This window comes from Idiotropiscis lumnitzeri, chromosome 17, assembly GCF_059441095.1.
Source record: "Idiotropiscis lumnitzeri isolate Australia: NSW breed Sydney's pygmy pipehorse chromosome 17, RoL_Ilum_1.0, whole genome shotgun sequence".
Lineage (NCBI taxonomy): Eukaryota > Metazoa > Chordata > Actinopteri > Syngnathiformes > Syngnathidae > Idiotropiscis > Idiotropiscis lumnitzeri.
The window spans coordinates 4,130,675-4,145,595 of NC_142407.1; the positions used below are offsets into that span (position 1 = coordinate 4,130,675).

At 41.5% G+C, this 14,921-nt stretch overlaps 1 protein-coding gene across 2 annotated transcripts in view; it reads left to right on the top strand.

Moving 5' to 3' along the window:
• Positions 1 to 14,921, top strand: part of LOC148319771 (phosphatidylinositol-binding clathrin assembly protein-like) — a 26,626-nt gene continuing 11,705 nt past the window's right edge. The window contains exons 1-8 of one of the 2 annotated variants that reach the window (XM_088278836.1): positions 1 to 727; positions 10,143 to 10,285; positions 11,279 to 11,354; positions 11,602 to 11,704; positions 12,324 to 12,417; positions 12,503 to 12,614; positions 13,344 to 13,450; positions 14,586 to 14,627. In XM_088278836.1, the coding sequence (XP_088134962.1) occupies positions 598 to 727; positions 10,143 to 10,285; positions 11,279 to 11,354; positions 11,602 to 11,704; positions 12,324 to 12,417; positions 12,503 to 12,614; positions 13,344 to 13,450; positions 14,586 to 14,627 (807 nt within the window). In that variant the 5' untranslated portion in view covers positions 1 to 597. The remainder of the gene's footprint in view (positions 728 to 10,142; positions 10,286 to 11,278; positions 11,355 to 11,601; positions 11,705 to 12,323; positions 12,418 to 12,502; positions 12,615 to 13,343; positions 13,451 to 14,585; positions 14,628 to 14,921) is intronic. The other variant, XM_088278837.1, reaches the window with a different exon arrangement.

Consider the following 14,921-nt stretch of genomic DNA (forward strand, 5'->3'; position numbering starts at 1 on the left):
CACACGCACGCGCACACGCACGCGCATCTCCAGCCTATGGGGCGACCTCTATAGAGGAATTCAGGCTTTTGTAAGAAGACCGGCTGCAGAAAGCGAACGTTGTGCACGCGGGAGACGTTGAGCGGGAACGCGAGGAAGAGGAAGTCTAAAAATGTCATTTTTTCGTATTTTGACGGAGGAGAGTTAAATCATGGACGATTTTGTGTTGATTTGCTGATTTCATTTTATTTATTTTTTTCGCGAGCCTTATTCGCACTCTCATCAGCATCGGCCGAGGTGCGTTCAGGGACACCCGGGACGTTCTGGCGCTCAGCTTTGTTTCATTCCGAATGCCTTACTATTAAGTCAAATGTAGTTTTTTTTTTCCTGTCTATTTTTTTAAACCGAACGTATGATTCGTGGCTGTACGCTGCCCTCTTCTTCCTTCTTGCCATCATCCTCCCCTAGCAGAGACGGCCGATCCTCGCAGAGGGCATTACCCACCTCCTCCTCCTCCTCCTCCCCTCCACTAAAGACATTTTGATCGTCCTCTACTACTACTCCCCCCCATCCCGGTCACCTCCTCCAGGCTCCATCCGAAGCCGCTCCTCCTCCACCATGTCCGGGCCGACTCTGACGGACCGGATCGCCGCCGCGCAGCACAGCATGAGCGGCTCGGCCATCAGCAAAGCCGTTTGCAAGGCCACGACGCACGAAGTGAGCGGACCCAAGAAGAAGCACCTTGACTGTAGGTGAAAACGCATACACGCAAAATGCCATCAGTGCACGCACGGTCCACGCACACAAAAAGGACGCCTTTCGTCCTTTGTATTTGTCTTTTAATTAGGCACCATCCATCCACTATATGTGTTCTGAGGCCTAAATACAATATCATGAAGTCCTGCATCATTTCCGATCCTTCACGTTCAAGTTCACTGTCCACTGGTGCATTACTATCATTTATGCATGTGTGTGTGTGGGTGTGTGTGTGTGAGAGAGAGAGAGATGTCCTTATCTGCACACTACTAATTGCCTAAGCATGCATCCATATGTGTGCGTGTGCGTGTGTAAGTGTGCGTGTGTGTGTGTATTCCTGGCATATATAAGGATTATTAGGTTATGAGGCGTTTTTTTAGGGCCCGCAAAAAAAGACTGCATGTCATGGATGGAGTGCACAGGTATAATAAATCACACACCCCTACAAAGGAATCAACTTTCCCCTTTGACATGAATTGAAATTTCATGAATCCGTTCCGAAAAAGAAATTAAAATGTGTTGAGGATTTGACCTCTAAACTGGTTATTTGGATGCATTGACCACTACAGGGGCTCCGGTAAGAGATAATTAAATGTCACGCATTAAACGACTTGAAAAATTCTTAATAAAATATTTTTAATTAAGAAAAATAACACTGTAAAGTAAAACAAAAAAACAGGAGAATGTAAAGAAAGAAACTGGTTTTAAAGCGTGTACTTAATGCATGTACTGTATTTGAGTTCATGAGCCTTTAAGGGGTGTGGCTTGGTGCAGGTGATCATATGAAGCACCTTTGCCTGAAGCACTTCTTTGCAAGTATTGCCATTTTGCATTGTGCCTTTGACTTATTATCCTCTTCAATAAATGGCTTGCATTATCCTTTAGCTACTGTGGCTGTTGTTGCCCACATGTGAGGGCCTCACAGTCCCACAATTGCTCCTTTTTTTCCCCAAGTGCTGGCGTATTTGAAGCTAGATCGCAACACAAAGCAGAAAAAACCAAAACATTTAGCAACGGATATGTGAACTTAAACGTGAACAGACTATATCACAACACTCACATGCATATATTCTTTATCCTCTGCAAAATAATGACAAATAATAGAGCAGCTGACTGAAATCTGAAAGTTGTTGTAATTCTTACTTGTTTGTGTCTGTATGACTGCATTACACTGCCTCCCGGCGGCCAAGGCAAGCACACAAGAAGGAGCAGCACAATACATTGAAATAAAACATTGAATCATGATGAACAAATTGTTTAATTGTTACATTCTAATTATTCTGTCCAATATAGAGTGCCATTTCAAAACACTATTCTAGGCAACACCTAGTTGGCACATCTGATTCACAATCAGGAGATCTTGGCTTGAACCCCAACTTTGCATAACATGTAATGTAAGGTTCACAAGATTCAGATTAGTCCAGTGGTGTGAATGTAAATCTATAACTACACAAGGGAACTCGTTTCGTTTTCACAATTCAATCTGTCCGGGCGATGCACTTTTGTAAGTACTGCTGTTTTGGTGAGTAATATAGTTAAAATGGGCTCAGCAGTGTGTGCTAAACAATACCATCTGAGAATTATGATTTTTTTTTATTTTCCCCATATCGGAAAAGGGAGGCGTCTACTCGAGCGAGACATTTTATTTGTCTGAGAGACGTACTGCTGTCTTGGTTGACAACAGAATTGAAATGCACTCTGTTGTTAACTATTTTTGTGTCAACAATCGTGTCAATGAACTACAATCGCTACCTGGTCAGTTTTTATTGATGGGAAAAGAGAGGTATGTATTCGAGGAAGTAATTTATCTATCTTTGAAAGAGCTCAATAACACTCATCTGTGAAGAGCTTTGTGTGTGTGAATATCAAAGACATGATCCTTTTTAGCTTGATGATAAAATGGAGGCCTCAATTCGAGGGAGGCATTTATCTCTTTGAGACACGCGCTTCGTTGACGCGGTTCTGGTTAGAAACGGGATCAGCAGTTAGCGAATCAGTATAATGAGTCAAAATAACATAACACATAACTACTCCTTGTTTTTTTTTCATGGGAAATGGGTGCCGTTTCTTTGTCTGTGCAGCTGCTTCGGGTAGCAATTAATTCAAATGGACACAGCAGTTAACTGGTTTGAGTGTAAACAAAACTTTGATATGTATGTTTTTTTTTTCCTAATGCAAGAAGGAAGGTGTTTGTTACAGGAATTTGTCTGAAAGACATGATTTGGTAGGTGCTGCTGTTTTGGTTAATAATGGAGTTCAAATTGAGTCATTTGTGTGTAAATTATAGCCTCTATGAACTGAGATTTTATACAGATCACATGTTTTTCGTGAATGGAATGGGGATGTGTTTTTTTTGTCTGAGAAATATGCATCTGTGCATTTCGATGGAGCGACAATAGGCTTTAGCAGTTAACAATTTTAGCTATGGAGTTTACGAAATGTGCTTTTTTTCTGGGATGGAAAAGTGAGGCGTCTGTTTGAGATATGTGTTTATAAGATAAGATGTCCTTTATTAGTCCCACAATGGGGAAATTATCATTCTGAGAGATGTGATTGGATTGGTGCTGTTTTGGTTAGCAGCATAGTTGAAAAAGGATCAGCTGTTAACTCTATTGTAAAATATTTAGACACTGTGATTTAAGTTAGCGTTATTCTTCCTGAGGCAGGGAAGTGTCTATTAGAGGCAGGCGTTTATTTGTCTTAGGTGGATAGGAGACAGACCCACTAATTGAGACACTGTGTCTATTTGAAGTATATTGTGCAATAATGACATTAAAAATAGGGCAGCTAGCTCTAAAAGTGACCTAATGCTGTGTCCAGTGACAAGATGACAAGAAAATCAAATACGTAACGAATGATTCTATTCCATCCGTAATGAGGCGAACTGTTAAAGTGCTGCTCGCTCATTGAATTCAGTCCTTTATTGTTGTTCTGACCCCTAAGCTTAGTGGCCTCACAGTTACTAAACAACATAAGACCATCCACCTTCAAACCAGTAAATGTCACTGCAGACGCAAGGAGCTTTTCAGAGGACGTTTCATCACCGGGGCGGCTTCCAAACGCTTGGAATCACACCGATTTTCTGATTGAACGAGCCGGCAAGAGGCTACATGAGGTTTTGGCTTGTGATCTGACTAATTCTGACCATTAGTGGGTTTAGAAGCTTTAAGTTGGGACTGCATGCTTGGCTCAACACACTCTTTTGTTTTCTCGTTTCCGTTTGAAACACTTAGATGGGCTTTTAAGGTCAGGCAAGGACACGGGGAAGAGGTGTGTTTGCAATGAGCCGGCTGCGTGGGTTCGTCCCTCCGTAGATCACGGAGAATGTAAAGGAAGCCCCCCGACGAGGCAGTCTTTGTGTCTTTGAGCAACAATTCATGAGACGAGTCTGCTCCCGCTCAGCTCGCCTCGTTAAATGGGATCATAAAGAGGAGATGCGTACTTGCTTCTGCTAAAGAATCGCTCTCGCCTGCAAATGGAACAGAATCAATGGGGATGAAAATAATGAGACGCTGGCTTCTTGTCGAGGGGGATTAAAAAACACATCCCTTTGCTGCAGACGAGTGCAAACAATGCAGCACAACGGGTTTTTTTTTATTAACTGTACAAGCAATGTTCTGAGTAACATTTTAATGTTCTTAATAGATGTACAAGGGTAAAAATCAGTAGCCAATGTAATACTGAAAGAAGAAAACACTATGCCAGGCAGTACAGTGGACTAGTTAGCAAATCTAAAATCTTGCCTATGACTTTGCTGTGTGATGTTTGCATGTTCCCTCTGTGCATGCAAGGACTTCTTCCCACATTCCAAAAACATTGCGGTATATTCAAATTTCGAGGGGAATATTGCACCAAAAAAGCCAAACAAAATGTAAAAGTCATGCGCACCAGCGTAGAAAGAATGGAACTGCTAATGTAGTGTAAATGTGTGAAACATATCCTTGGATACGACATGACAGCGCAGCTAGCTAGTGGCCATTGTCTAGCACCCAGTCTCTTCGGCCTGAATTCCAGTATATAGTCTTCTACTTTTAAATGTGATTTTTGAAATTATGTCACAAAAAAAGCCCCCAAAAGACGCAAACCAAAAGTATAGTAACAATGTAATGTTACGGTTAGCATTAATAGAGACTTTACAAACAAGCACTGGCAAAACATATCGAGCCAGTTGGTGAATAAAAAAATGCTAGTAGCTAGGACTAGCAAGAACCAGAAGGCACGCTAGATGCTAATGTTAAGCGTTAGCGACTACATTGACTGGACTTCACGGTAGCTCGCCAATCTTCACTCTCCCATGTAACTCCCTATGTATATTCTTTTGTTAAGAGTCCTTATTTAAGATTTAACCCTCTAGGTTCCATGCTGGCCTTAAACTGTATTAATGCAAATGTCACAAAACTTGGCTATTTTTTTTCTGATTTAGGCATTTGCAACTTCAGCTTTTATTATTATTTTTAATATATAATCAATATTATACACTTTATATCAAATTGTACATTTTGTTTCCATCCTGGCTATTTTTGGTCAATTGAATTTGAAACCCACGCAAATAAAATTTTGAAATTCCTTGTTATGCAGCGTGGGATGTGGGATCGGTTCCCACTCTGTGATGATGTCGATGTCTACCCTGTGACTGGCCGGCGACCTGTTCAGTGTGTGGTGCGCCTTTTGCCCGTAGTCAGCTGGACCTCTGTACAGGATAAGCGGTGTGGATAATGACAAACTCCTTGTAATTTACTAAATTGAATCGGTCAATTTTGGAACAATTGTTCGACTCAAATTAAACTCAACACTTAATTTGTGCTTTTTTTTGTGTTTCTTTTCGTTCAGGGGGTTTATAGACAGGGGAGAAATGTCACATAATATGAATTCATGAAAGAGGTGATTAATGGCTAATTGCACAACAATATAGAAAATGAATGATTATACTATTTGCAATATAAGAAAAAATGTCATGAGAGATACATTTTGAGGTCATTTTACATAAGAACAATACAAAAAATGGCCACACACAAAGCTAGCACAGCGAAAGAAAAAATAGCGAAAGAAAAAGCAGAACTTATTGAGAGAGTTAAGCATTTGTTACTTGCCGAACTGTTTCCAAATCATGCAATGTTTTTGCATTCATGTCTGAGGAATTTATAAAAATCTATTTATTTTTATACCGTCCCCATGGAGGCATGGATCCACCCTCACCAGGCCGAGTGACATATTGCACTAAAGCCATGATTCATTGTTGTCTCTGCATGCTTTGCTGCTCATTAACCCGGTCGAAGCGAGCTTTCATCAGCACCATCTTGGTGTCGTGACCTTGACAAAGAGAGATAGCCTCAGTGACTATTTAAACCCTCACAACTATTTACAAAGCGTGGCGAATGATGAGCACGTCACGCCGAGTAAATGGGATTTCATTAAGCTGGGGCCACTCCGATGGGCGACAGAACCAGGATCCGATTCAACGTGTCATCGGGCCGGGAGTGGCCGCTTACTGCACAGCGTGATATCGCACATACGGCTTGATGATGTTTTTTGAATAGATTAATCAGACACCGACATCTCAATTTCCATGTAAATGAATGATAAGAAATTACATTGAAGGAGGACACATGAAAAATTTACTTTTTATGGTTTGTACGCAAAGCAGAAGACAGTAGTGACGCTATCAGGGCCTTCTTGAGGCATTTTTTTTTGGATAGCTTTAAATATACACATATTCCCTTTTTTATGTATAGTTTGAGAGTAAACAGATCAGCACTGCTTTTGAGTCGAAGATAAAGATTAGGGTGTGAATCTCTGCTTGTCACATTTATTACAAAGGAGAGAAATGCCAAGTTTAGGCACCTCACACTTGATGTGTAGGTATCAACAGTATGTGTCGTGGTAGGTTGTAAAAAGTGTGTTGTGATCGTGAGAAAAGGGGAAGCAATTCATGACGTGAATGACGCCATATAAAAAAAAGCCACACTTAAGCGATGGTGAATAGTAAATCTGGAACTTGCGTTCTCACTGTTAACATTAATGTCACCTTAACCACGTTGAGAGAGCAACAGAGAAACGTTGGACCTTTTAACAGAAATCATTACATCACCGTTACCTAATTTTTTTTGATAGATGGAAAGACAGCGCAATGTGGTTTCCAGTTAAGACAACAGTTAGCCTATTTTTGCAGTTTCTTTTTCTTTTAATTTCCGGTGCACTGCGTCACCATGCTGCCTCTTACCGGTCAGTCTTGGCACAGCAAAAGAAAGCCAGTTGGAGAACATGGCGCGTTTTACTGTGATTTTCAATAATCTCAACTCGGTGTTGAACACCCGCACAAGATTTGCGTTCATATTAAAGACGTTTAACATTTACAAATATTGACCCATTTTCCAAGCAGACGAAGGAAAATCCTACTTAAGACACAACACACCAGGGGATAATCGTTCAGGACAATCATTTGGATACATGACAATTGGGCCTTTGCTCACTTTGATCTAAGAGCGGGAAAATGCTCAGATTTGGCCTGATTGTCATTATGCATGTGGCCTACTTAAGTGTATGCAGCAGTGCATTTCTATGAGGACTATCATCAGAATAAGCATGTTTAAGGCACTCGTTCTGTCATTTTGCTTTTTTGCACACATGCCGGATGGACGTCTCGCGAGGGCAAGACGTAGGGAGTCAACTCGGGTTTTGTTTCTCTTCATCTCCACGAGAGGGGAAAAAAAATGAGGTTAATTATTCATCGCAGGCCTATTCATTTCCTCCTTTATGCGTCGAGGCATGTCGATTGAGTGCCGTCACTGGATTGACTTTATAATGTAACTCTCCATCTTCTGCCGGGATTTTCTATTGACGCAGTTGGTGAAAGAAAGCATTGGAGTTATGGCCAGCCAATGAATTTGTCCATGCAGCTCCAATTCCTCTGCCTGTATCTCACATATTGTTAAACAATCATTTGCTCATCGATTGGTCTTCTTGTAATGAACCCGTATGGACGTACACATCACAGTACTCCCCTCATAAATGATGACTTTGGCATGCGACCCGTTTATTTCCTCCACAATAGCTAACAGAAAGTAAAGAGGTGGAGCTTAAAGCCTCGTAAATGTCAGCCCGTACTCGTTAATCTCTGTATGTCTATTTTCCCCCTCTCACAATGCATCTTTGTTGTTGTTGCAGACAATACTGCTCGCTTCCATACAATGCTACGGACTAGTCTTGCTGCTATTCACATTCACGTCCAATGTGCGCATCTAATGTATATACAAGCAGTTACCTATGAATAAACTAAAACCTAGTTTTGGATGCATGAATTCTTTTATGTAACACTACTGCTGACTATTATTGCTGTTGCTGACATTCACATATTTGTACTGTATCTACAAGAAGTTATATATATATATATATATATATTAGTGCTGTCAAGTGATTAATTTTTTTAACTAATTAATCACAAAAAAATCCATGATTAATCACATTTTTCAACTACTATTTTTTGCAAAGCTTATAACAGATATTTACTTGAATAATATCTTGGAATTGATGCAAAATCACCAAATATGAAGTATATTTAATTCAAAGACTTTTCTAATAGCTTTCTTGGATTCTTGAATACGATCTAAATGGAGACATCTTTGCAGACATTTATTTTCAAAACATTTCTCAAAATTGCCCACAACCGCCACACTCCAGCAGTGTTGGTTTGCAAGGCCCAGTGGTAACTTAAATACAGTGTTTTGTTCTGAGACCTGCTCAAAATGTACAGCTAATATGGCACAATATTTGCAAAGTATGCAAATTATTTCTTAAGTAAATCAAACGGAGTTAATTGAGTTAAAATATTTAACTGAGTTAAACATTTTTGGATTAACCACCTGATTTAATGCTTTAATTTTGACAGCCCTATCTATCTCTCTCTCTCTCTCTCTCTCTCTATATATATATATATATATATATATATATATATATATATATATAATACAGTAAACCCCCGGTTATCGCGGTTAATGGGGACCGAGACCACCGGCGAAATCTGTAAATCCGCGAAGTAGCGGCACACCTTCAAAAATGCTTAAAAAAAAAGAAAATATATATATATATATATATATATATATATATATATATTTATATATATACACGGGTAGAGAGAGAGAGAGTGAAATTCATGTTATAACAAAAAAAAACAAATTATTATGAAAACTTATTAGTTTTTTATTCCCCAGCCATTATTTTTGTATTTATTCAATTACTTCTTTTTGTATTTATTTAATTACTTCGACTTTTACCTGCTGGTACGCCGTCCGGTGTGCCCTGTGAAATGAAAGGTGGCATTCTTCATTTATTTATTTATTCATTCATAACTGACAGCCTCGCGCTCCGCTCGTGCCCGGGCGGAAGAGGTGCTCCTCTCCGGCTTAATTGTCACGCACGCCGGACCTGCTCCCCCAAAGCGTGTCTCTGTTCGGTTGTTTCATTTCGCCCCGCCCGTTCCCGGGGAAGGTGCTCCTATTCGGCTTAACTGTGACGCGAGCATGCCCTCCTCCTCCGGAGCTTCCATTCGGTTAAATTTAGGGGCCGCTTGACACCGCCCGTGCCCGGGGAAGGTGCTCCTATTTGGCGTAACTGTCACGCACGCCGGCCGGCCTCCTCCGGAGCTCTCGTACGGTCCGAACCGCGCGAAACGTCGCCCCGGCTCGTGCCCAGGGGAACGTGCTCTTCTTCGTCCACTCTCCTCTTCGCCCACGCTCTTCTTCGGCGCACGCCGGCCGTCTAACCGCTCCAGCGCCCCGTCGTGCCGTTCGGCGAAACTACAATGCCCCTGAATATTTTTTAGACCCGCGAAGCACTGAACCCGCGAAAGGTGAACCGCGAAGTAGCGAGGGTATATATATATATATAGTTATCTGTCTATAAAACCTAGTAATCAGTCGACAAATTATATATATTTGACGCTCCATGAAATGCTTCTATTGAGTCTTTCTGCTTTCCTCTATTATATATTTTGTACTAGTTATCCATATACAAGCAGTTCTGTATCCATAAGCAGTAGACAGGTTTTTGATGCACATATAGTTTGTATACAGTTGACTATTGCAGCACGCTAATCTCTCTGTTTTACTATCTATGCAGTATGTAATCCGTCGTCTAAACCGTGTGTAAGCATTAACAGTTGTAGATGCACGCATATATTTACATACAGTAGAATGCTGACTATTTTTGACATTCCAATATAAAAATATAGTATATATGATTCCAGTACAGCTGCCCCACCTACTACCTGATGTAGTAAATACATACATAGATGTATGGATTTTTATTATCCTTGTGTGCTTCTTCCGTTCACTTTGCTGTTGTAAAATCCTAATTTCCCCATTGGGGGACTAATCAAGGCTTATTCTGTTCTTTTGCATTCCATAATGCAGACCTGATCCACTGCACCAACGAGCTGAATGTTAGCATCCCTCACCTGGCGGATACGCTGCTGGAGCGCACGGCTAGCAACAGCTGGATCGTGGTCTTCAAGGCGCTTATCGCCACGCATCACCTCATGATGTACGGCAACGAGGTGAGGACATTGAACGTCAAACACACCCATACACACATCCATAAATAGTTAGCATTGTGCTTTGTACAATCTTTCTACAGTAGGATGATTTTGTATTTGAAAACTGAGACATACAATTATTCATTTATGTCTTCTTTGAAGATTCACATTCAACTTTTAGTTGATTGATACATTCATCATTAAATGCAGGGGTCCTGGTTTATTACAGTCCCCAAAAGTGATGTTTCAAGGTTGCAAAAGTCGCACAACTAAGTTATCGCAGCGGCGTAAGAATATCACATCATACCGCCGCAGTATTTCCATTTGTTCTGTAACTGCTGCCTTAGCATAGGTAATAGTAAGACTATGTTCTGACTTACAAATTAGGGAAACGTTGTCACCATAAAAATGGAACTCTGTCACAAGCTGAGTTTTGAGCAAAGTTTACTTGTTGTCCAACACTTTTCATGATTAAACAAAATACAGCGTTGCACACCACCCTGTTTGCTGCTCACAAATAAACATATAAAGTGGATTTTTTTTTGGAATACCCTTGGCAAAATTTGCAAAAAATCTTTCGGATTATCAGTTTGATGGCCTCTCTGAAATGTCCTAAAATGCAACAAGATGTCATTAAGGCACTGCCTAAGATAAAAGTGGAGCTTTGATGCCATCTAGAATCTTGGTGCCAAGGAACCATGTTAACTATTATTACTTAGTACGTCTACATTTATGTGACAACTATGCTATTCCAAATAATATGACAGTGCAGGGATAATGAATGCAGATATTGTAGTTGCTGGTGCACGACTTTTAGTGCATTCGGTGCCGTTTTACATACCGAGCCTTTTATTAGGCCCAAACCCTTAAAAGTCGTTCCGAAGAATTGAGGTCTTTATGTGGACAAATGACACCTCTCGCTCATAAACTCCTGTCTGCGACAGACGTAACGACGCGGAACATGAGCACGTCGTCGACTTTTCCCTCTTCTCTTTTCTCTCTCTCTTTTCCCAGAGACTGATGCAGTACGTCGCCTCCAGAAACACGCTCTTCAACCTCAACAACTTTCTCGATAAGGCCGCGCTACAAGGTGATTTATGACCCCCTTTGACTCAGCAGAGCTCTTCTGCCCAATGAGTGACTTCCTGTCTCTTCCCGGCACTGTAACGCTGTCGATAAGTCAGCAGTGTGTGGGCAAAAGTATTGGGACACACCTAATCAATCAGGGGTATTTGGTTAGACTTTAATGAGGTACACACAAAGTGAGTGCTGTGCTTAGATGGGTTTGGTGTTCATTTCTAACACTAACTCAACCTCCTAACCACCAATCCCTTCAGGATACAACATGTCCACCTTTATCAGACGATACAGTCGCTACCTGAACGAAAAAGCCATGTCGTTCCGGTTAGCAGCGGTGGACTTCACCAAGATGAAGCGAGGGTAATACACTTTCTCTGACACAAACACAATAACAAACTCATGGATTACCTTCACCTAAAGAGATCAGTTTGTGTGCGATTTCCTATTAAGAGCTTTTGATCAGTCATGTTTTTCATTATGAACACTAATTGCACACTTAAGTACAATGACAATAAAGGGATTTCTGATTCTGATTCTGATTCTAACACTTGTCATTTGGCGGTTTGGTGATGAAGCACTGCCTCGACCAGAGAAATGAGAATAAAGTGATACTATATGAAAGCTAGTTCCACATGCACAGATTCCACAAAAGACTAATTTGGCTAGGAATGAAGTGCTGCCTCCATGAGTGAAAATACAATTAATGATTTTACTCTTTTGTGGAGTGCTGGCTTTTTTCTCCCCACTCTGGGCAAGCAGTCGCTGGCTCGCCTAGTTGGAGCACGAAGCTCCGCCCCAGTTGTCATGGTAACAAAAGCTATACCTGTAATTGGCCCCGCAACAGGAGAGGCAGAAGCTTATTCGCATAAGACCGCCCCCTCAAAATCAGTTATGCCACTTTTTAATCAGGACATCACATGCAGTATGTATTAAGCACGTAAACGGGAAGCATGCTAATAACGTGTGTGTGTGTCACCAGGGCTGACGGCGTGATGCGCACCATGAACACAGACAAACTGATTAAGACGCTGCCGATCATTCAGAACCAGCTGGATGCACTGCTGGATTTCCAGGTAGTACATGATACAAAACCGCAGCATCATCCGGTGCAATGACACCATTTAGCCTGACCATGTGTGAATAAACTCCAACCTGCAGCCCAACTCCAACGAGCTGAGCAACGGCGTCATCAACACTGCCTTCATGCTGCTCTTTAAAGATTCCATACGGTTGTTTGCCGCGTATAACGAGGGCGTCATCAACATGCTGGGTAAAATCTACGCACAGTACACGTAGTCATTGGCCACTTCTTTAGGTATGACCTACACAATTTGAGTCCAACCTGAGCCAAGCTGGATCAATTTGAAACGTTTGTACTACGCACGTCATGATTGGCTGGTCAATGCTTTTCCACCCCAGTCTGGAAAGTGGCAGTAATGCAGATTCCAAAATGGAGAACAACTGACTGCCTCTAGAGTTCCATAAGTAGGATCTGGTGGGTCACAGCCACCATTCAGCCCCGATGCAAGTGAACTGTAACTGCAGACAATGAAAATAAATTCCCAGAGCAGTCTTAAAATGGCTCGGTCAAAGGTACTCCATGCTGGGTGAAATAGCAAACCTAGTGCTGCATTAAAAAGGGACGAAGCCAATGCTGGGTTATTTGTATCCAGCATATTGGGTTGAGGAGTTAACCCAGCACAATGGATCCAGAAAATACCCCTGCTGATGAGTTAAACCTACCTAGAAATGGGTTACCAGCTTAAAATACTAGTAATTGTACTACCAATATTTTATAAGAAGAGACAACTCGCTTCTACCTGGGGCCTGTATCTGATGCTTGTTGCGAAATCTGCATGATGTTGAGCCTTGGGATATTTTGAGGCAAGCAGGACAGACACCTGTGAACTGTTCTAAATTGTGGAAATAACTCAACATTGTGTCACGTGTGATGGCGACGTCATGTGACAGTGCTCATATTGTGACCCTCCCTACACAGAGAAGTACTTTGACATGAAGAAGAACCAGTGCAAAGAGGCATTGGAGCTCTACAAGACCTTCCTCAACAGGATGACCAAACTGTCTGAGTTTCTCAAAGTGGCCGAGGTAACGTTTAGGACGGGGGCAGGGGTCTCCGAGGTAGGAGATATGGATGAGGAGGAGAGGGTGGAAATGTTGGCTGAAGGCCACTTTAGAAAAATGTGGATTTTTTCTTCAGGATTATGACCCAACAGGTGAATCGTAAAAACATGAACCAAAAGTTTAATATAGGTCACCATTTTACTTGCTTTAAAATTGACAAGTTGATGATGAAAGGCGTCAACGTGTCTAAAGATGGGAATAAATTATTTATTTATTTCTTTTTTTAGATCTAATTCTTATTTATTTGATTCCTATGAATTGTTTGTTAGCTTGCCTGATGATTCTGGAAACTGAAAAATCACTAGAACAACTAAAGCATGTGAATTAAACCTGAAAGAGACATTGCTTTATGTCGAATAGTTTAGTAATCTGTTTTTATGAGAAACTGAGTCAGCTGGACACTGACAAAGAGCGTCCACTGGAGGAAGCCCTGGAGCGCTACCTGTTTAAAAAGCCTGCACTGCATGTCCAAGCCTCTTTGCCTTTTCTATCCTTCTGTCTTCTTTCTCTTTCGTGACTTCCCAGTTAGTTAGTCCTCGCACTTAGAAGGCATCCTCACCGCTTGCTTTTTGCTCCCATTTCGGAAGACGGTTTGGGAAGTAGACTAACGTTGACTTGAAGGAGCCATTCATGTCTTAACTTCAGTGTGTGTGTATGTGTGCGTGTTCCTACCCTCTTCTTCTTGCGTTCAAAGTCAACATTAGTTGATGTCACGTGACCTGTTGTCTCGCCTTGCAGCATTCATTTTAAATAGTGTGTATGTGCACATGTATTATTGTGTATGTGTGCGTGTGTACAGTTTATCGGTGTTTGTAGGCGTGTGCATGCGCCCTCCCCCCTTCCTCCCGTATTGTCTTTTCTTTGTTTCAGCCTCTGCATGGAGTAATGAATGCTCGGGTTTGATTCTTCTTTCTCCCTCCTCCTCCTCTTCCTCCTCCTCCACACACCTTTATCCCTCTCCACCCTCCTTTAAAAAAAACCTTGTAGTCTGTTTGCTTTACTCCTCGTTTTGTTACGACATTTGGTTCATTTTTATTTTACCTCCCTTCCTCCTACCTCCCATTCCCCTTCCCCCTCTCCCTCCTTTTTTGTGACACAGCAAGTTGGGATAGATCAGGGCGACAGCCCCGATCTCACACAGGTCAGTCCACATCTCATCTCAAGCCGCCAATCGAGCAGCGTCGAAAAATCCATCCAGTCGATCCCATATTGCTTCATTCTAAAGCGCTCCCGTTCCCTACTCACCCTACAGACCTGCCCACACTGCAGCTGGCCCTCTCTCTTCTTCACTTCTCCTTCCACATCTCCTTTTTTCTCCTCCTTTACATTTCAACTCACTTCTAGAGAGAAGAGAAAGCACAAAAAAAAATACACGACAAGATACAAATCATTTCAGAGAAAATTTCATTCACTTTGTGGTTTGAAACAACATTTT